The sequence below is a fragment of the Terrapene carolina genome, unplaced genomic scaffold, assembly GCF_002925995.2.
Source record: "Terrapene carolina triunguis isolate 2854851 unplaced genomic scaffold, T_m_triunguis-2.0 Scaffold23, whole genome shotgun sequence".
NCBI classification, from domain to species: Eukaryota; Metazoa; Chordata; order Testudines; family Emydidae; genus Terrapene; species Terrapene triunguis.
This window is the reverse complement of record NW_020664374.1, coordinates 11,987,579-12,010,162: the sequence shown is the minus strand read 5'-3', so window position 1 is coordinate 12,010,162 and position 22,584 is coordinate 11,987,579. Positions and strand designations below refer to the sequence as shown.

The following is a 22,584-nucleotide window of genomic DNA, read 5'->3' as shown; positions in this document are numbered from 1 at the left end:
CAACAGTGAAATCCATGTGGACAACATATCTTCACTCATGTCATATCAACATAAGCCCTTAAGTCACTCAGGCACTTCTGAAAATGTTACGCTATATATGAATAAATTCAGGATTAGTTGAGTATTTCAAAAAGGAATCACCATAACAAGAAAACTCTCAGAAGCATGATGACACTCTGCTGACAATTGTAATCCACCCATGCTGCATTTTACAAGAGAGTTATGGGGTTTTATAAAATTCAGTAAAATGCTCCATGGAATCAGTGTTGTGAATGTCCTTAATTTTTGCACATTCCCTACCCTGTCCAGTTGATAGCACTGTAGTATCTCTAGTGTCCAAACTGGATCTTTTTGCTCTTATTGTAAGTAAGTGAGAGTAGTTAGGAGAATAGAATACTGTGGGATTGTTAATGTATAATAAAATCAATCCCTCCCTCCCTCCCCCTTTCACCAGAAAATGCATCCTTTTATAGTGTGAACAACTCATTTCTAATTTTTGTACAAGGTCATATATAAACAATTTAAACACATAAATGTGTATGGCCCAATCCTGAACAAACATGTATAGGTGTTTGCAAGGTCAGGACATGAACTGTCTACATTTCAATTTTGTGTCCTCTGCAACATGCAGTTTTATTTAAACTTCCCTTCATGAATACGACAGAATTTTAATTAAAGTGCAAATTATATTCTAGAAAGTGACTGCAACAATGGCATTGCAGGGTTCCCTGCTTTCTGTTTCACAATATCTCCATGCTACATGTACTCAGTTTGTAACCAAAAGACATTTTCCACCCCCTTCCTAGCTGCCATCACTGCAAACTCAACCTGGGATCTGAGAGGTAAGCTGGGTTCCTTCCTGCTTGCATGTGATGTTAGGCTATAATGATCTTATACACTGAGAACAGGCAGGGAGCAGAACTCAGAGTAAGGTCTGTTGTTTTTACAGTTGTATTTGAGGACAGAAGCACAGTGTAAACTTCAGCCAAGATCTTACAAATTCTTTTTTATCAGGGTTTGACCTAATATTTTTACCTCTCTGATACAGCTTCTGCCTGATCTTCCTTTCTTTCAATCTCTAGGATTTCTTCCTCTGTGTACTCCAATTTCACTCTCTCTTCTGCCAGCTCTCTCTCCACTGCTTCCAGCTGAGCTGTGGTCCTAGCTAATAGGGCTGTCACTGCATCCTGAAAGAGAAAATGGGCTTCAAATGGAACAGCTTCAACCAGCACTTAGCTTTTATGGAGTATTCAGAATAAAAGAAGTGTGTCCTGAATCATGACTTTATACTCACTAGGTGACCAAAACATAAATGCTGTTCAGTTACTGGAACTCCCCAAAGAGGTTGCAGCCTTTCATTGGGAAAGGGTGAATGTTTTAAGTTTATTTTAAATAGCAGTAATAGGATTAGGGTTGAGCACTTGCATAAGTGCTTGCAGGATCTGAGCCTTTATTCTAGCAAAGTGTGAAAAACTGGATAAGATTTGTGATTTCTTTTAAAGATTCTGCAAAATGTAAGATATTTTCAGATTCTTGAGGAGTATTAGTGTATACAACTGGAAGAAAACACAGCCTAATACTAATAGTCTTTCACACAGAAAGGAATTAACCAGTTACAATGCAGTGTTCCTTACACTGAAAAAAATAAGTTTGCTACTTCTATTTTATAAAATACTTTCAAAATACTGGTTTTTAAATCATCATCAAATACTGCCATTAACAGAACACAAAGCACTGTCCCACATTAGAAAGCTATATTTTCTACTAAAATTCAGTGGTTCTGAAACTTTGTACGATGACCCTTTTTCTGCAGCCTAAATGCTGCAGATTAGTTGAACAATTTAGCAGGGAAAAATCAGACCTCTTTTCAAGACGCACATTTCTTCTGCTTTGATTATCCGTGCACATATGATTTAGCATTCTATTGTAAAAGAACATTCATTTTTTTCTTTTGACGGTAACCCCTCCAACAAAAACAAAGTTAAAATTTCACCTATGTGTGCAGATAGTATACAAATTCCACACAGGAACACAAACAAACTTGTAGAGGATGAGGCTCCACTTAAAGTTAACAAACTGCTCCTTCCTGGCCATACCGATTTCACTGTAGTTGTATTTCTAGAACTCTGTGGAGTGCTTTCTTCACACTGATTTTTGTCCTTCGCCCTTTGTGGGTCTGAACCAGTGAATATCTGGACGGGATACCAGTGAAGCTGCATCTCAGTGGAACTCTCATGATCAGCCAGGCTAATCTGAGCAATGCCCTGTAAAAATGATAGGCCAAAATAAGCAAAGAAAACAATATATCACTTCCCATTCACAGAACAATCCCATTTAATAGAAATACTGCATCAAAATAGTGCACCTTACGGGTGACTTGCAATGGAAAAAAATGATAAAGTCTCCCTTGTTTTGCTTATTTATGATGTATAAAAAAAAAATACTTTCTTCCCATCCCCACAAAAGAGAAGGGTTTTGTTTTTTTTAAATTAAGAGTCTAATTGCTAAGTTTGATGTTCCTGAGGTTTACTGGATGCTGTGTTAGCAATCTGAGCTCAATCTTTTACAAAGACAGCTTTTCGCTCAAGGGTTTACTCATATATTTGAGTTAAATTGTCATTAATGAAAAAAATTAATCTGAATAAAAATCACTACTGTTCTCAGTTAATCAAGTTTCATTTGCAAGATCTCTCTGATGTTATAATTCTACCAGTTTTCCATTCATCGGGGGGGGAGGGGGGGGAGAGGAGAAGGGAGGAGAAGAGAGACGAGATAGACAAGACCAGAATTGCTATGTAAAAAACAAGTAGTAAAAACTTTCACGCTTTCCTAATATATCATAAAGAAGCCAAATAGGGAATAAACAAAATTTGTTTCCTTTGTAAGTCACCTTTAGATACCCCAAAATTCAAGGGGGCAACAAAGAGGGATGAAGTGTATTTAGCCTAATTCACCCATCTACAACGTATGCCTTTATCTAGCTAGCAATGGGACTTTACATTTCTATGCTATGAGCCTACCAGCAGGGGTCTCTTTCATTGAAATGAGTTATGTAAAAAGTATGGCTTAGATCTCTCACAATACAGGTTGGCTGAAGAAGTGTGTCTAACAATACAGTAAGTTAGTAAATGTGTTCAGAAATTTTAATTTAACTTTAAGCAGATTTAAAAAAAGAGTTAATTAGAAAACATGTAAAGTATTTATTTTATTGTGTTTCCATGCCAAAAGTTCCCCGGGGCTCTGTTTAAACAGATGGACAGAGGACAAGGGACAAATGACTTTGAAATGAACAAAATAAAAAATATTGGGAAATAAATTATGGAGGATATAACAATTTTATGTCAATATTGCATACCACAAAGGAAGACACTATTCATTTGGTATATTTGTTGCATCATCAAAAAAAGGACTGCCTTGGTCCACAGCTGATATTTATTTTGGCTCAATACTAGAGAAAAACATCTTTTGCAGATACTGACACTAAACATCAAAGGTGGAGGGTCCTATTACAGAGGTTTGTATTTGTTTTTTTAAAGGCACAAACATTCCTCCAGGAGAAAGCTCTGACAGTCAAAGAAAGATTAGTTGAGTCAAACAAGGACTGCAAGATAGAAGCTATACAGTAACTTTCATACCTTTACTTCTTTCCTATATCCGTGAAGTCTAGGGCTACTTGGGAGAAAAGACAGCTACCTTTTCCGTAACTGGTGTTCTTTGAGATGTGTTGCTCATGTCTATTCCACAATAGGTGTGCGTGCGCGCCACGTGCACCAGTGTTGGAAGTTTTTCCCCTAGCAGTACCCGTAGGGGAGTGCCCCTAGCTGCGCGCTCCCCCCACCCTCAGTTCTTGACGTGCCCCATGGATGGGAAGCGATGCCGACTAGTAGATGGCACCGGGGAGGTCGCCGCACACCGACCTAAAGCCTAAAGTCTCTCTCTCTCTCTCGGTCCGAGGCTTAAATGACTTGCAAATCTTACAGCGATTGCTGAGATGAGTTTCACCCAACAGCGTAAACAGTCCACGTGCGGATCACTCACTGGCATCGGGCGCCTACAAGTGTCGCACAACTTAAAACCCGGGTGCAGGGCATGCCCTGGCCCGGGCGCACTAGCTAAACTAAACTAAAACTAATCGAGTACTAACTACAGGTCACATACACTGAACAAACAAGAGTTCTGGGGACAAGCTACAGCAAAGCTGGAGCAGAGCAGTTCCGAAGCACCTTCACTGGCGGCAAGAAGGAACTGAGGGTGGGGGGAGCACGCAGCGCCCCTTATACCGCGTCTTGGAGGCGCCACTCTAGGGGTTGCTAGGGGTTGCTAGGGGCGCTCCCCTACGGGTACTGCTAGGGGAAAAACTTCCGACACCGGTGCATGTGGCGAGCACACACACCTACTGTGGAATACACATGAGCAATCACTCGAAGAACAACATTTCTTAGTTTCTCTCTCCATGTGATAAGAGGGAAGATCCTTTCATGGATTGAGAACTGGTTAAAAGACAGGGAACAAAGGGTAGGAATAAATGGTAAATTTTCAGAATGGAGAGGGGTAACTAGTGGTGTTCCCCAAGGGTCAGTCCTAGGACCAAGCCTATTCAACTTATTCATAAATGATCCGGAGAAAGGGTAAAAAGTGAGGTGGCAAAGTTTGCAGATGATCCTAAACTGCTCAAGATAGTTAAGACCAAAGCAGACTGTGAAGAACTTCAAAAAGATCTCACAAAACTAAGTGGTTGGGCAACAAAATGGCAAATGACATTTAATGTGGATAAATGTAAAGTAATGCACATTGGGAAAAATAACCCCCACTATACATACAACACAATGGGGGCTAATTTAGCTACAACTAATCAGGAAAAAGATCTTGGAGTCATTGTGGATAGTTCTCTGAAGATGTCCAGGCAATGCGCAGCGGCAGTCAAAAAAGCGAACAGGATGTTAGGAATCATTAAAAAGGGGATCTAGAATAAGATGGAGAATATCTTATTGCCCATATATAAATCCATGTACACACACATCTTGAATACTCCATACAGATGTGGTCTCATCTCAAAAAAAGATATATTTGTTCCCATAATATAAGAACTAGGGGCCACCAAATGAAATTAATGGGCAGCAGGTTTAACAAATAAAAGGAAGTTCTTCACATAGCGCCCAGTCAACTTGTGGAACTCCTTGCCTGAGGAGGTTGTGATGGCTAGGACTATAACATGGTTTAAAGAGAACTGGATAAATTCATGGAGGTTAAGTCCATTAATGGCTATTAGCTAGGATGGGTAAGGAATGGTGCCCCTAGCCTCTGTTTGTCAGAGGGTGGTGATGGATGACAGGAGAGAGATCACTTGATCATTACCTGTTAGGTTCACTCCCTCTGGGGCACCTGGTATTGGCCACTATCGGTAGACAGGATATTGGGCTAGATGGACCTTTGGTCTGACCCAGTACGGCCATTCTAATGTTCTCTTGTTTAATCAAGGCTGAATTGAGCTTTGATTTTTTTCTGTGGGAAAAATCACTCACAGGGGAAGAGAACGCAGGCATCAATGGTGGCAGAGAAAGATGAACATGATACATGGATCAAAGGCATGGAGAAAGAAGGCTGTGATCTTCTTCTTTGAACAGTTTTTGGAATGACAACACAGGAGGTCACCACTATGAGTATGAAGGACAATTTCACAATTGAAAGAGTATGTAAGAATATCCATTTTCAGGCCACTAAGAAAGGATGGTTTGTATACAACACTTTGAACTGTTCTTTTGTCAATCTTTGGTGGCAGCAGCAACTATATAATTCTTTTACCTTTTCCAACACAATTTTCTAAGTAATAATATATTATTAGTATTCTTAATCTACCAAGTCTCACAGGAATCAGTGGCACCAGCATTCTATTCATTTTAGTAAGGCTCTGCATTAAAAAAGTGATGAAATACAGGCAGTCCTCGGACTTGTGACACAATTGGTTCCTGAAAATTGCATAGTAAGTCTAAATATTGTAACTCGGAACCGCAATCCTCTCCATTGCAGGACCGAGCGTCGTAAAGTATTGTCGTAAGTCGAATCAGGGTGTCAATTCAGAAGCATTGTAAGTGCCGTTCGTCATAAGTCGAACGTCGTAAAGTCGAGGACTGCCTGTAACACCACAAATATACAGCAAGTAATATTAAAATGTTGGCATTCTCCAAGACCAGTAACTCTTTCCTTTTAGCTAATTTCTTTTACACATTTAAAGGGGGATTTTCAAAAATTCTTAAGTGAACGAGGAGCACAAGCCCACTGACTTTGAAAATGGCTTTTGAAAATCCCATCCTTAAATTATATTTAATTACAGGCAGTCCTTGACTTTACGACATTTGACTTACGATGAACGGCACTTACGATGCTTCTGAATTGACACCCTGATTCGATTTATGACAACTGGTTTAGACTTTACGACGCTGGGTCCCGCAATGGAGTGGACTGCGGTTCCGAGTTATGACATTTAGACTTACGCCACAATTTTCAGGAACGAATTGTGTCCTAAGTCCGAGGACTGCCTGTACTTCTTGTTTATAAGACAAACCTCAAACAAACAATTATATCACTTATTCTTGTTATCTACACAGAAAAATAGCCCTGATTATGACTAATTCAAAGAGATGCTCCATATCACTCCCTTCAAATTCCAGTTACACTTCTCTTATGCTTAAGAAAAAAAATTAGTACTTTTGGTGTCCTTTGCTGATATGGAAGTTACTTTTATTAACAATACCATACTATTTTTCAGGAAAAATAGACCACTTACCAAAAGTTCTTCTTGCTGCTGGTGGTCAACTGAACAAATATACAGCTGCAGCGATTTTAATTTCAATGCACTTGAATGCACAGGGATTCGGAAAACTTCATTAAATATTAATGGAGTTTGGAATTCCAAAGCTCTAGAGCAGTAAGTGGTTGGTGTGCCTGACTCCAGTGGAGGTAAGTAAACTCGCACATGTCTGGGAACAGCAAAACAAGCAAAAAACAGCACAACTGAAATAAAGAAAGCTAGGTTCAAATTATTTTTTAAGTTTCTAAAAATCAAACTGAACAATAAAAATAAATGTAATTTCTACATTCACGACACACACTTGCATCTCTTCATTAAAGGAGTTTCGTCTTGCATTCGTTAAGTGAAAGAAACACAAAGTTGAGCAGTTCTTCCACTTTCCAACACTACTGATTAACCCGGAGACGTTACAATATAGCTACTGTTGTTGTGTCCTGTCACCGCCCCCCACCTCGGAGTTTTGCCTGAAAAGTTAGGCAGGAGGGGAAGAAAAAAAAAAAGTCACGGAGGGTGCCTTACGATTGACAATCCCTTACTTGCTTCTTTCACCGATGAAACTCCAAGCCCAAATTAATAGTCACTACCTTTCTGGATGACTGTCACTATACATGGCTCTCTTCAGAGACTATCAAAATCTCTTTTATTACACAGGAGCATGCATTGAACAGTACAAGATGATCACCTTCTCCTTACCATCCCCTTCTATTCCCAAGAAAACCAAACCTTTGTATTCTATATATGGCAGCAGACTAACATTAGGATAGTGACCCAACTTCTTTTGAAATTATTTTTAGCTGTAGCTTTGGGAAGAGGGGAAGGAACAAGCTTTATGATCAAGAGGCTTTATGTTATATCAAGAATCCCATTGGAATGATTTACTTTACAACACTCATAACAATTCTACAGTACATCAACTTTCCAAAGTTTTCAGGCAAGTTCTTTGGTCAGAAATAAAACCAGACAACAGAATTTTCATGGCCCCTATTGTTTGTCATTAATTTAGAGATATATTGTCAGCTAAGTTTCATCTGATGTTTAAATACAGAAATATAATTTCTGTATCATTGGGTAAGAAATATTGTAAATACACCTAATTATAAATGTAGGGATATGTTCTCTATATTGTGGCAAAGGAATGGAAGTGATGAACTGTCATGCTATAAGACCAGATGTAGAGAGACTATAATTCCTCATTCTGAAACTCTGTCAGATAATTTCTTTGTTTAAATTAGTTTATCTTTATGGATTCTATCCCGAATGGTCTTTATAGCTGCAAAACCTACACAGTGCTCCTGGGCTTTACAGCTGGATTATTACAATTACCTAAGGGTCATAAATCATTACTTATGCGAGTAAAGGTTGCCATGATTGGGCCTCTAAGACAACTATTTCCTCCTTAATGGTCACTTGTTAATGTCCCTGAATATTAATACAACCCCCTACCCCTCACCCCCCAAACTAGACGGCTATCAAAACGTACAAATTTTCATTCTTCCCCAAATATTGTACTATTTTATACAAACAGCGTCTAGCCAGATTTATTATACATGTGTGGTTGTGGAACAAAATAAGTAACAATCTGTAATAATCAGACCTTTGGTGATATTTGAGCTTACATTTTGCAGCCTTCTTTCACAACAGGACCAGTAAAGTTCTTCAACTCTAACACATGGACTAGGAGACTTTCACTTCCACCATCATGCCTGGAAAAATAAATTCCCTGAGTAAGTTAGCAGAACTCAGTGATTAGCTTGCCAAATTTGGATGGAAGAATAAAAATGTTACAAGGAAGAAAAACAGCTCTGTTTAGAATAAGATAAATCTTTTATGCACGTGTGGTTGCATGAAGTTAGTTAAAACTCTGTTGAAATCCAATGTGATTCTGGGTATCACATTCTGGTAAGAGAAACACAATATTATTACAATACTACACTAAAGAATCTATCAGAACCAACAATATAAGAATCAAGTACTAATACATTAAAAAAAAAAAAAAAATCTCATCCCTGCTCCCATGCTGCCAACCCTCAGCTACAACTGGGGCTAATCTATCCACAAAAGTTGTATTGCTTTCATTATATGGCTATAGTTAGAGCAGTACAACCACCTTAATGTAGATGAGGCTGTATCAGCATGAAGATGCGTTATGCCACTAGAGCGATTTTCATATGGGAAGGGGAATAAGCTAATACAGGGCTAAGGCACCTTTACACTGATTTAACTGCATCCACACTAAGGGTACATCTACACAACCCGCCAGATTGGCGGGTAGTGATCGATCTATCGGGGATCGATTTATCGCGTCTAGTGTAGACGTGATAAAATCGATCCCCGATCGCTCTGCCGTTGACTCCGGAACTCCACCGCGGCGAGAGGTGGAAGCAGAGTCGACGGGGGAGCGGCAGCGGTCGACTCGCCGCCGTCCTCACGGCCAGGTAAATCGATCTAAGATACGCCGACTTCAGCTACGCTATTCGCGTAGCTGAAGTTGCGTATCTTAGGTCGACACCCCTCCCCCCGCAGTGTAGACCTAGCCTAAGAGTTGTACCAGTGTAACTATATTGATAAACACCTCTGAACATCAGTTGCAGTTTGCCATGGTCTACATTCTTTCGCTAATTCATGCGCTGTATAAATAAAAGGTAACTTTTTCCTGTCAACATGAATTTGGAAACTGAACAAACAAGTTAAACCTATTAGCTGAGATTCTGTGCTGCACCTCTTAGAGGCACAGAGCAGAACTCGTGGCCTAGGTGGAGGACTGCTCAGGGGGCTGAGAGGCCCCTGGCATAACACAGCCTTGGTGGCCTGTCTAGGTGCCCATGGCTGTCATACAGGTGGCAGTGCTACCTGAAATCCCTGCAGCAGTGTGTGCTGTGACCAGCCCTCCCCGCAGTACCAGGGCTTGCAAGGTGATACACGGGAGGCAGCCTTAAACCTGTCTTCCACTGTGCCTTACGTGGCACTAAGGGGGCAATGAAAGGGTGATGATCTCGTGTACTGAGACAAATCCTCATCTTCTTACTCACACAAGAATTCCAAACAATGAAAAGGATACTGTGGAAACAGATGGAAGGATGGAAAAGTGCGGCAAACCAGGTGCTCCTTTGCCAACCAAGGTAGAGGGAACTGAATGGAATGCCTGACGGTAGTATTAATATACTGCAGTGGTTGGCGCATGATGTCCAGTAAGGGCCTGTTTCATGCCCACACCCAGCTAGCACTGCCCTCAGTGTTCAAAGCTTAATAGATAAGACCCTAGAAGGAGAATCCTGGTGGGCAGTATCTACTGAAGAACCCAAGTATCATTACTTACAGGAATCCAACATGTATTTGTGGTTCTTCACTACTAGCAACATCACTACTGTAAACAGGGTCTTCAACATCATCATTCCTACATGGGGAAAAAAAGCCAACTGTAACCTACACGCTGATTTAGAGGGGTTTATTTTATGAATAAAATGGATATATCCATTTAACATGCAAAAAAATGGATAGAAGCGTTGTGACTTGTTTTGTGACCTGAAACACTGCAAATCAGAAAACATGGGAAAAGCTCATTAGGTAATCTAGGGTATGTCTAAATTTCAGTCAAACACCCACAGCTGGCCCAAGTCAGCTGACTCAGGCTAGCAGGGTTCAGGCTGTGGGACCATAAAAGCTCCAGCCCAGGCACCGGGTCCCTGTGAGGGGGAAAGGTTCCAAATCCCGGGATCCAGCCTGAACCCAAACATATACACTGCAGTTTTATAGCTCTGCAGCCCAAGCCCAAGTCACCTGACACAGGCCAGCCACAGGTGTATTACTGCGATGTAGACGTACCCATAGCTAGGCTCCTGCCATTACAGGACATTCAGCTATATGTTCTACAGTGGTTACACTAGACCAGTGTTAAATGATGTAAGGAATGGGCCTTCTACAGCTTCTCTGGAAAAACTATTCCACAGTCCAAGAGATGTCACTTTTAAAATGCTTTTTTTCCCAGATATTCTTTCCTTGATTATTGTTTTACAGTATTTACACACTTGTATATTGTTATACATCCTTCCCTTAATCATCATTTGGCCAAGCTATACATTTTAGTTTTACAATTTTCCACATAAGTCAATTATTCCTTCCCTTTAATCATTTTTGTTACCCTTCTGTTTCCAGAATTGTAAATAGTATTTTGTAAAATATTGTTTTCATGTTGATAAAATACAAATAAAATACACAATGATAAACGCTGAAATCAGAAAGGTATTAGGACAGGATGAGACAGCCAAAATACTTCAGCAAGAGGAAAAAGCAGCATTTTACAAGTAAAAGGGGGAAAAAAATCTTATAGGTTGTCAGGAGTGGTACAGAGGTGGAAGTGACATACTAACACCTGTGAAAATGACAGTGGAATGGCATGTAGCCAGCCTCCATTCTTTCTAAAGCATTTTAACCTAATATTCTTACATTATTAAATATTGGGCATTATCATGTATCCGATAAGAAAAAAAATATACCTATTTTAGAAATTTACAAACTATTTTTGCAGATTGTATGTGGCAGAAAAAGGACATTTCCAATTTATTGCGCATTTATACACCTGACCTTTTGCTTAAAGCTTCAAACACGCCACTGTCACTAGCCAGTGAATAATCGGATAGACATGCTGAGACTCGCCTGGCTCGCCTCGCCGACCTTCTTGCACTGTCTTCGCGTAGAGTTACGGCTATAACGGAGGGGAAAAATTAAAGAAAGTGTCAGGTTGAGGCAATCCCTCACAATTCATTATATAAAAAGCAAATTTAATATCTCTTAAACTGCCCAAACAAACATTCAGTTGATGTAAATACAATTACACATGCTGGAACATTATTGCAACCTAGAAAAATAGTAAAATGGATTGGAGTTACTTTGCTGGAGAATTTAGGAAGGCTGTTAATGGCTAATTTCTCCATAACAAGAGAAAATATAAACTGATCTCATCACTATGCAATGTATTTCTGAGAGACCCGCCACCACCAATGGGGTAAGCCTTAAACTGCCTCAACCCCAGCATATATACACACTATATCCTAATATTAGGATTTACCTATTAACCATCCCTTTATAAATGTGTGACACATTGGAAATATCCATAATGCCTATTTCTTTTAACCTAGCTAAAAAGGAAAGATTTAGGAAGTAATTTGCTGTTGGTAGTACGGGGTTTTTATTTGTTTTTTTAAACGTTAATTCCCCCAACCACAAATCAAACTGGCTTAATCAGACCATAGTAACAGCTTCTACTTGCAGCATGAGGCACACTGTCAAAATGGACCTGAGCCTGACAAGTAGAGCTGGATGGCCATTTTTTAAAATTTAAAAAAAAAAAAAAAAAAAATTTGAAAAATATTTTTTCTTAAAAAAATATGACATTTCCCTTCTCCCTGCCCCTTACTAGCAAACTCAAACAAAAATAGTATGGACAATCACTTTCATATCATAAAGTATATAACAGAATGTATGCAAAATAGTTTTGCATATGCAAGTGAGTATTGCAGTGTAGAACCTCAAATGGGCATGCACAAGTGACAGGGCTCAAGAACTGAGTGCATATGCAAAGTTACGCACATTCAAAAGGCCCTATATGTTTTGAAATTCCATGTCTTGAGACTGAGAGATATCAAACTGATTTACTTAAGTGTTTCCTCATTGCACAGGTATCGCAGATGATCTTTCCAAATTTAATTTTTTTTCCCTCAAAGGCAGAATTAAAACAGAAAGCAGGAAAGCAACTAAAAACGTTTTAAGGTAGGTGAGTAGTGAGATGTGGCATTCACAAGTGGGGGAAAATAAAAACACATCATTCCCCTATCTATCCATGCTGTGATATTTCAAGGGGTGGTTTTGAGTTGCATCAAACTGCAACAAGCAACCCTTTAAGGCAACTGTTTTTTTGCACGTGCATGGATGGTAATGGACAGTATATTGGAAAAAAAAGATTAAAGCATACAGCCTATTACCATGGAGAAAGTACACAATGTATATCCTACAACAAACAAATAGCACAATTAATTAATAAATGCATCCTAAAGATTAATCATTTTAATGAATGGCAGTAAAACATTAATATTCATGAAGGATGAAAAGCACCCCCCAGTGCAAAGGGCTAGCCCACTGCTGGGCATATATGATGCACAGGCCTTGGGCAGATCCTCTGAACTAAGGTGAATCTCAGCCCCTTTTGAGTGTAATATGAAGAGGACCACATGATTACTTATAATGTCATGCTCACGAAAGCCCTCAAATTACTACTGCACGTGTGCAGCTGCTGGTTTTCAAATATCAGTACCTGCTGTCACCAGAAAACTTTGGTCAGGATTAAATTAATCATGTGTTTCAACCTTCCACTGGACAACTTCACAATGAAGTTTAGCTGTCACCTAGATCAATGGGTCTCAACCTGTGGTACACATACCACTGCAGGTACGCAGAGGTCTTCTAGGGGGTACATCAATTCATCAAGATATTTGCCTAGTTTTACAACAGGCTACGTAACAAGCACTAGCGAAGTCAGTACAAACTAAAATTTCATATTGACTATGACTTGTTTATACTGCTCTATATACTATACACTGAAATGCAAGTATAATATTTATATTCCGATTGATTTATTTTATAATTATATGGTAAAATGAGAAAGTAAGCAATTTTTCAGTAATAGTGTGCTGTGAAACTTTTGAATTTTTATGTCTGGTTTCGTAAGCAAGTAGTTTTTAAGTGAGATGAAACTTGGGGGTACAAAAGACAAATCAGACTCCTGAAAAGGGTACAGTAATCTGGAAAGGTTGAGAGCCACTAACCTAGATGACTTACCTCATTGGAAGCCTGATATACGTTACAAACTCAAATGTTAAGAAAACAATGTATTTTGAGACTTGCAAAAGGTGAAAAGACCTGTGCAGAATCCAGAATTCAATCAACTAGATGCAAGAGGATCCAAGTGTTTGCCTTTGTCGATTGATAACAAGCCATGTCTACCCTCCTCCAAATCTTAATGTTTCTAGCTATCTATATCTACCTGGGAAATTTAGACCTTCAATCAGGAGTGTCCCAATCTCTTCCTAAATCAGCGGAAGTGTCTTTGAGCTTGAAGAAAGAACTAAGCTCTCGGGGATCATTGCTTCCCATCTTAATTGTCCAGTAGAGATCATCATGCAACACAATGCATTTCAACCTTACCAAAAATACAAGCAAACTTCTCAGCTCCAGGTAATTAGAGGAAGCAAAGGACTGAAGAAACGATATTCAAACTATGATGATGTTTGCGTAATGCCCCACTATGAGGCCCTCAGGATGGCGTGTGACATTGGTGGGTTTTTTTATGCTACTCATTTCATTTTTTGGTTTGTCTACATGAAAAAGTAGCATCAGCATAATTTAAGGTGTGAAATTGAAGTAGTACATTTTAACCGGTGCAAAAGGCTGGATGGACACTCTTATTTTAGTATAAGAGCAGCTTACTTTGGATTAGTTTAAGTCAATTAAGAACAGTTTCAGCTAGATTGATATAAGCCACTTTTACATCAAAATAAGTGTCCCAAGAGCCTTTTGCACCAGTGTAACTGTATCAGTTTAAACACCAACTCAAGTTACACTGGTGCAATTTTTCACTACATGGATGGCTTGTATGGATATAGGAGACGAAAGTAAACCTTGTAACCATAAGAGGCACTTTGCAAGCTCTCTGCTTTGGGCTGTCATCTTTTGGAATCTGTCTGGCCGGAAAAATTGATCTCAAAATGCACCATGGTGAAGCCATGAAAAAGTGATGTTACAATAATGTTGCAACTTACTAATGTTTTTATTGCTGCCTAGAGGCCACGGAAACACCTGATAATACACCTCTACCCCGATATAATGCTGTCCTTGGGAGCCAAAAAATCTTACCATGTTATACATGAAACCGCGTTATATTGAACTTGCTTTGATCTATTGGAGTGTGCAGCCCCGCCCCCCCCACCGGAGCACTGCTTTACCGCGTTATATCCGAATTCGTGTTATATCGGGTTGTGTTATATCGAGGTAGCGGTGTATCAGGAAAATCCCACAGAATTTGGGAGAGGTGGCAAATGTTAGAACATGCCTTTGACTAGAAAATCAACATGAAAAACAGCTTGACAACCAGAAAGTAACACCATGTTTTGGATTTCATGTAATGGGATTTGCCACAGGTTTTAGTCAAACAAAGTTGGAAACTGAAAAGTTTTATTTAAAATAAAATTTGGTATTTCTAGTGTAGAGGCAGCATCTCATCTTTTACTACCTTACTCCATATCTTAAAAATGTGGATACAAAATACTGACCTACATTTTCAGAAATGACTCGTGATTTTGGGTCAGCTGATACACCTTAAACAGGCCTGGTTTCAGAAAGTTCTGAGAATCCACTATCTGAAAAAGTGGACGTTTTAAGGTGTCTCAAACTAGCTGTTAAATAACTGAGGGACCAAAACCACCAGCTACTTTTGAGAATGTAACCCATGTTTCATGAACTTGGACTTTATGTGCTGTGTATCAGCTCAAAATGCATTTTAATAGCAGAGTTAAGCCGTCTCCAGAAAATAAACTTATAATGGAGACACAAACAGACCCTAATCTGCAATGGTACTGTTGGGCATTATCAAGATATAATAAAGCTGAAGCTTACAGAAAAGTTTTTCTGAGAAGTCATCCACAGCCATGAATATAATGTTTAGTAGACATAGCAAAAACTTACGTATCCCATAATGATTAAACATATATAATGTGATACCAACTAAAATCAAATGTAGCTCAGCCACCCTCTTCTCCGCATGCAAGTCATACAGAACACACTGCACACACACAAAAACACGCTAAGCATTACAGGCAAAACCATCATAATAAGTAATTCCAGGTTCACTTACAGTGAATTTTTCTGCTGTGCCGCATGAGAAACAAGATACAAAATGAAAAGCACATGGCGATAAATCAATTTTTCAATCTATGCCAATGCTTTTTATACAAAAGATTATTTAGACACTAATGGAAACTAGATACCTAAATAATTGTATCTGGATCTGAATTTTCCTCAAGTTTGGTAATGTTTGGAGCAAGGATTTTAACTTGGCCCATTGTAGAGATAAGGGTGGGCTGTAACATTTGGATCTAAATACAAACTTCCCCAAAGTTCAGGGTTGTAGATATGGATTTTCTCTTTGGGTCCCTCTTTACAAGAAAGCAGAATATTCCTCTATATTTAAATTAATATATAATTTAAACTAACAAAATTAGTGATGGAAGTTCTTTAAATTAAAATTCACGGAAGAGGAAACAGGAAAAAATGTAAAAGTTTAAAAACAATGTTCTATTCAGATGTGATTTTTTCCCCCCTGTGATCTTTGCAAGCCTCTTCCTGCAAGTGAGTTGAATTCCATGGCCCAGTCAGGTTCTTTTTGTACACATCATAAAGTCACCACATATTTTAGCACAATTCTTAGTATATTCTCAGGAGAGATGCCAGACTGGAGGAGCAGCAGAGGTGCCGGTCAACATTGAAGTGCATAAACAAGACATTGTGTGAAGAAATCTTGCACACTGGCTGCATGCAGTAAACAAGGGACAGTTTGCTGGGACTGTTGGTTCCTCCCCCACTTCCATGAGTAATAACGTTCATCAAAATTACTACACAATTTATTTTATTTGAATATTTAAGGAAGTTGTTTGCAGTGTTGTCAGAATTACAATTTGTTCCCTTTGCATTATGCTACGACACCAGTAGGTGGCAGCAACCAAACGCTTTGCACAAGAACTTAAAACCATAAAGCTAGCTCTAAACCCCAGAGTTCCAATCTATGGTAAATGTACCCTGCCGGTACGTGAGCATCATGTTCCATCAGTTCACTTCACAATAGTTCTTCAGGTGGTATGTGAACCAATAAAGTTTGAGAAATGCTGCTTGAAAACAGCTGCTATGAAACAGAATGCAAACTATCCAAGCCAATCAATTTACAGAGTGCAAAAGAGTCAAGAGCCTCGGCAAGAAATGTGAAGGGGGAACCATTTTTTCCTAAATAATTGTTTTAAAATTCACACATTAAAAGCAGCTCAAACGAACACCACCAGAATAATTCTTTGGCCTTTACTGTTTTTCTACTTCCAATGTAAACGTTGCATGCTATACACAGAGAAGAAATAGGTGAACACAGTGGAACGGGAAGCGCTCTAGTGACAAAAACAGAAGAGAATGTTTAAATGAAAGAAAAGACAGGAAAGAAAACTTCACAGGGGGTGGGAAGAAGAGTATAACTGAAGCAGCATCCCAGCCCCATTACAGCCTTCCTTATCTCAGCACGCAAATCAGGTCTTCATTTCTAGAAACTGTGTACAGGTAGGGACTTACCAAATTCACAGCCATGAAAAACACGTCATGGACCTTGAAATCTGGTCTTCCCCGCAAAATCTGGTCTTTTGTGTATTTTTACCCTATATTATACCATATACTTTTACCCTATGCCTTCAGAGCTAGGTGATGAGAGAGTGGCGGCTGCTGGCTGGGCACCCAGCTCTGAAGGCAGCGCCACCACCAGCAGCAGTGCAGAAGTAAGAGTGGCATGGTATGAACACATCCGCAAAATTTGCTATTTATGCCATGACCAACCTGTGAAAAATGTGTGATTTCTCCGTGATTTAATATACCCCTACTCATATTCAATTTGTGATTCACTATAGCCTGCAGATCCTTTTCACCAGCGCTACCACCTAGCCAGTTATTCCCCATTTTGTAGTTGTGCATTTGATTTTTCTTTCTTAAGTGTAGTACTTTGCACTTGTCTCTATTGAATTTCATCATGTTAATTTCAGACCAATACTCTAATTTGTCAAGGTTTGTTTTGCATTCTAATTCTGTTCTCCAAAGTGCTTGCAACCACTCCTAGCTTGGTTTCATCTGCAAATTTTATAAGCACTCCATTATCCAAGTCAGAAATGAAAATATGGAACGGTACCAGACCCAGGACTGACCCACACAGGACCTCACTAGATATGTCCTCCCAGTTTGATAGCAACCATTGATAACTACTCTTTGAATATGGTCTTTTAACAAGTTCTATACCCACGTTATACCAATTTAATCTATACCATATTTCCCTAGTTTACATAAGAGAATATCATGTAGGACTATGTCAAAAGCCTTATTAAAATCAAGCTAGATCATATCTACAGCTCTCCCCCCATCCCCCAATTCACTAAGCCAGTAACTCTGTCAAAGAAAGACATTAGGTTAGTTTGATCTGACTTGTTCTTGACAAATCCATGATGACTATTCCTTATAACCCTTGGACCCTTTAGGTATTTAATAAATTTGTTCCAGTATCTTTCCAGGTATTGAAGTTAGGCTGACTGGTCTATAATTCCCCAAGCGCTCTTTGTTCCTCATTTTAAAGGCAGGTACTATGCATGTCCTTCTCCAGTTCTCTGGGACCTCACCCATCTTCCATGAGTTCTCAAAGGTAACTGGTAATGGTTTATATGTGGGGAGCACCCATAATGAATGTTCTATTGTGATCATTTGCAATACAAGTGGAATAGTAACTATTTCAGTACAAATGATATATATTTTTGAAAGTGTGTTGTGGTAACCACAGATTTTAGAGTAGAGTTATTGTAAGAGTATAACTGCCCCTCCCCTCCTACACTTCAAGATCTGGCAATCCCTAATGGTCTCAACCAGCTCACTTGTTTGTCTTCCCCCTAAACTCCAGTATGCATGTCAGTTCACGTAAACAGAATAGGTGCTGGGTGGCACCCATCCACCCCAATTCTGGCCCAAATAACACTCACACGTAGACATTACATACCATGCACACACAAATCAAGGAATACAGTAACACCATAGACTTACAAGCCAGTTGTGTTTGCCTGCCTCATACAATTGTAAAACAAAAGGGTCTGATCTGCATGAACCAGGTAGATTTAAAAGGGGTAGTTACTGCTGTTACTTGTGTTCTGTCATTGTTTGTTCCTACTTCAGCCAGTTCAGGTTGCCTCCCCATTTTCCTCCATCAAACTTACTGCTATTACTAAGTGCTTTTGGCACACAAAGAGAAGTGATATCAGCTGGCACAGTCTAAGACTGTTCAGGTTCTCTCATTCAGGATTTTTCCTAAGACGTAAACACGCAGGCCTATTATTTTTAATCAACAAAATTGGCATATTTTCAGAAAAAGTACTGACGTTTCCATTAACAATTTATGTTAAAGTCTAAAAAAATTACTACATACGAACAGTCTCTGCACTTCACCTTTGAACAAAAAATTTTTTAGTTAACATCAGATGTAGAATTGTTTTTTAAAAATTAAATTAAAAAATAAATCAAACTGATAGCAGATTATAATGCCATGCTTACATTTTTCTTGTGTTTTTCATTATCCCTTGAAGATTAGGTGAGACAAAATGGTAATGAAGAAAACAAACTCACCTCCACCAGTTTGGATGTTTGCCAGGTGTGGTCCCATTTCTTGCAGTCCATCATCCACGGGGTAAGCAGGCGTCTGTGATGAAGTTGTTCCTTGGGCATCGTCACCCAAAACCGAGGCCTGAGCTCTGCGCATTTCTAGGGCTCCTACACCCGCTATCTCCTCAAATCCTTCTGACATCTGGGCAAGTGGAGAATCCCGAGAAGCAGAAAGGAAGGGGGTGTCCAGAGGGGAACTTGGAGGGGACAACGATGACAAGGAGGACCGTGATGACAGGGATGCCAGGGATTGAGGAGTATCCAAGGACCTCCTTTGCTTATTGAAGTTACAATGTCCAGTGGAATCAGAGTACTGCACATCTTTACTGAGAGAATCAAATGGAATCAGGTCAAAGCGCAGATGTTGTGCATAGTCAGTAACACTGTCTGATTTGTCATACTGTGGGAGGCCATAGATGTCCGTGAAGCTGACAGAGCTTAGAGACCCTCTGCTGGACGCCAGTGATCCTCGGCTGGATGCCAGTGATCCCCTACTGCTGCCAGAAGACATTGTGAGGGTGCTAGCAGATAAACTAAAACAGAAAAAGATCCATTAATATATGAATTATATAGCTAGGAACACATCATAGATAGAAAAATAATAACCCACATTAAGATAGAGGATTTTACATGCATTCAGCATTGTAATACTTAGGTTAAGGGCCATCTTTCTTCTCCTCCCTTGCCTTTAGGCTAAAGGTGATGAAAGTAGTATAAATAAAGTGGAGCAAGAAGGATCATCACATCCCTTTCCTCAAATCTGCAGATGGCTCTCTGTGGGTTTTGGTGGAAAAGTGGCCAGAGAGAGGACTGGTGAGGGAAAGTCATAGATTCATGGAGTTTAAAGCTAGAAGGGATCATTAGTTCTCTAGTCTGAACTCCTGTATATCACAAGCCATTATATTTCAATCAGTTGCTTCTGAATTGAGTCCAATAACTTGGTTCAAGAGGAGTGGGACATCAGCAGAACAAGGAAACAGTCACTCTATACAGTTTATATGCAAGCAAACTCACAGAATTCCCATTTGAAAACCTTGTGGGAGCTTTCAAGTTGCAATTTCAGCACTAACCCCATTCCTCTGCCACTCTCCAAATGTGGAGATAAGAGTATAGCAGTGGGTAAAGTGTGAACCAACAGGAGCTAGGCTCCTGCAGGTGGTGTGCTGGTGAGATAAGGGGTCCTCAAGAGCCATCCCAAGAGGCTGATCCCTCACGGAGATACTCTCAAACTTGTAGGATTTCTCTGTAGATCTCAGAACGTCTTCATGTTTAGAGGGTGACATCCTCTATCTCCTCCATAGCATGCAAACCCCTACTCTGAGTGACTATTGTCTTGGAATGTCAGAGTAGTGAATCTGTTAGAATGTTCCAAGCACATTTTATCCTTTTACATTTTATCTCTTTCTCACTTCTGACTACTCTGTTTACCCTTTTATGCCAGAAATGAACCCTGACCTCATTTCTCTCTTCCGCTCTTCAGAGTTGGGGGGAGGGAAGGGGGGGTTGGTTGGACTGTGGGTAGCAGTAGTGGTTGTCTTGCTGCTGTTGCCACTGTACTCATGTTTTTCCTCCAGCTGAAAATTGTAAGATTTGCATAAAACAGGCAGATTGGAAAGAGACAGTTCTGAAAGTGGATGCTGGGAAGGCGCATCACTACCTTTTCTGTTTCTTCTTAGCCCAAACTCCAATGCATCAAGTGCCTATTGTTTCTTCTTTCACATCCCTCCTCAAAATTAACTTCTCCCACAAAACATAGCCCATGTCCGTAAAATACTGCCTCCCTGATTATATATTGACTCCCCATTTACCTTCCTCTTGTCACCTAGGAGTTGCGTGTCTGATTTGTACTGTCTATTTATCCTTCTGTGTTGTTTTCCGGTACAGCACCAGAGACCATCAATGCTTAAGAAATAAGCAATCACTAATGTGGGCTTAAGAATGACACCCTGAATTTTCTGTCTTGTCATGCATAGTTTAAAGCTTGTTTGTGTATCATTTTTTATTTATAAACAAAAACAATCATAAAATGGGTTCAGCTATATTTCTCCTTTCCACATATTATACAGACAGATCTCACTAACTTTCAAACCAGGCAGTCCAGATAGCTATTATTAAAAGTGAAAAGTACTTTTCTCCTTTTTAATAACACTCTATCCAAACCACTGAATTTACGACACATCAAATACTTTGCTAAACTGCAAGCTGTGAATGCCTTTCAGTGCCCAAAATGTACTTAAAGAAAACAGATCAACAAAGTAAGAACCAACGCCCACCCTTTACTTATACTACAAATATACAAAAGAAGTATGAAAAAGTAAAATGGTCTGTTCTGTTTGTACTTTTACTTTTCTTCTGTTGAATTCAAAATTTATTAAATATTTTTAAATATTATTTTCTCTAAAGAACTCACCTTTTTAACTGGGAGTGTAAATAGGAGGCTAAACGAGTAGCTTCTTCCAGCTGCAAAAGCAAACAATTTCTCTTCTCCTGTAACAGTATCCTATAATTAAAAATTGCAATTATTATTTTTCTTCTTTTGTTTATATTGCAGTAGTGTTCAAAATGTGCTAAGAGCTTTCCAAACACAGAAGAAGAGACAGTTCTTGTTGTATTGGGAGTAAACAATGAATCCTTTTTTAACAAACAGAATTAGTTCACTTAGGGCAATACACAGCGTTTAATCCATGACGGAACTCCCATTGAGAGCATAGGAACTGAGAGCCTTATATAGCACTTAGAGAACTGCAGTAACTGAGGAATAAGGAACCAAAAGAAAACACAAGAGCTATGGTGGTGAAGGTACATAACAGAAATTGCCAAGGCCAACCATAAAGGTACCTAAGCTGACATGTAAGAGGCAGGAGCAGCTGATTAAAAACAAGTATCAGAGGGGTAGCCGTGTTAGTCTGGATCTGTAAAAAGCGACAGAGTCCTGTGGCACCTTATAGACTAACAGACGTATTGGAGCATAAGCTTTCGTGGGTGAATATTCGCCAGTACCTCAATTACCCATACCGATTGAAAGTCGAACTTCAAAAGGAAAAGAAATTTTTTTTGGAGAACTTCTGTTCTGTTAAGCAGTTTATCACCGAACTCTGTGTTCCTGGCTTTCATTCAGATATACTGTGGCAGGAGAGGAGTGAGGAACCACTGGGAAAAAGGATAAGTATCGAACTGACCTTCAAGTAATGCCCCAAGAGTGAATATACTGTAGTAAACTGTAATTATAATTTTTTAATATTTGTTAATATATTTCTTGTATTGTTCTCCTTCAAACAGAAGTTAGA

At 39.3% G+C, this 22,584-nt stretch overlaps 1 protein-coding gene across 1 annotated transcript in view; it reads right to left on the bottom strand.

Annotated features, from left to right (window-relative positions):
* Window positions 1-22,584, bottom strand: part of LOC112114874 (protein WWC3) — a 100,045-nt gene that overhangs the window by 13,471 nt on the left and 63,990 nt on the right. The window contains exons 9-16 of the mRNA XM_026649559.2: window positions 21,708-21,797; window positions 19,262-19,830; window positions 11,390-11,510; window positions 10,125-10,202; window positions 8,425-8,511; window positions 6,785-6,977; window positions 2,097-2,264; window positions 1,036-1,187 (exon numbers count right to left, since the gene is read on the bottom strand). Coding sequence (XP_026505344.1) covers window positions 1,036-1,187; window positions 2,097-2,264; window positions 6,785-6,977; window positions 8,425-8,511; window positions 10,125-10,202; window positions 11,390-11,510; window positions 19,262-19,830; window positions 21,708-21,797 — 1,458 coding nt within the window. The remainder of the gene's footprint in view (window positions 1-1,035; window positions 1,188-2,096; window positions 2,265-6,784; window positions 6,978-8,424; window positions 8,512-10,124; window positions 10,203-11,389; window positions 11,511-19,261; window positions 19,831-21,707; window positions 21,798-22,584) is intronic.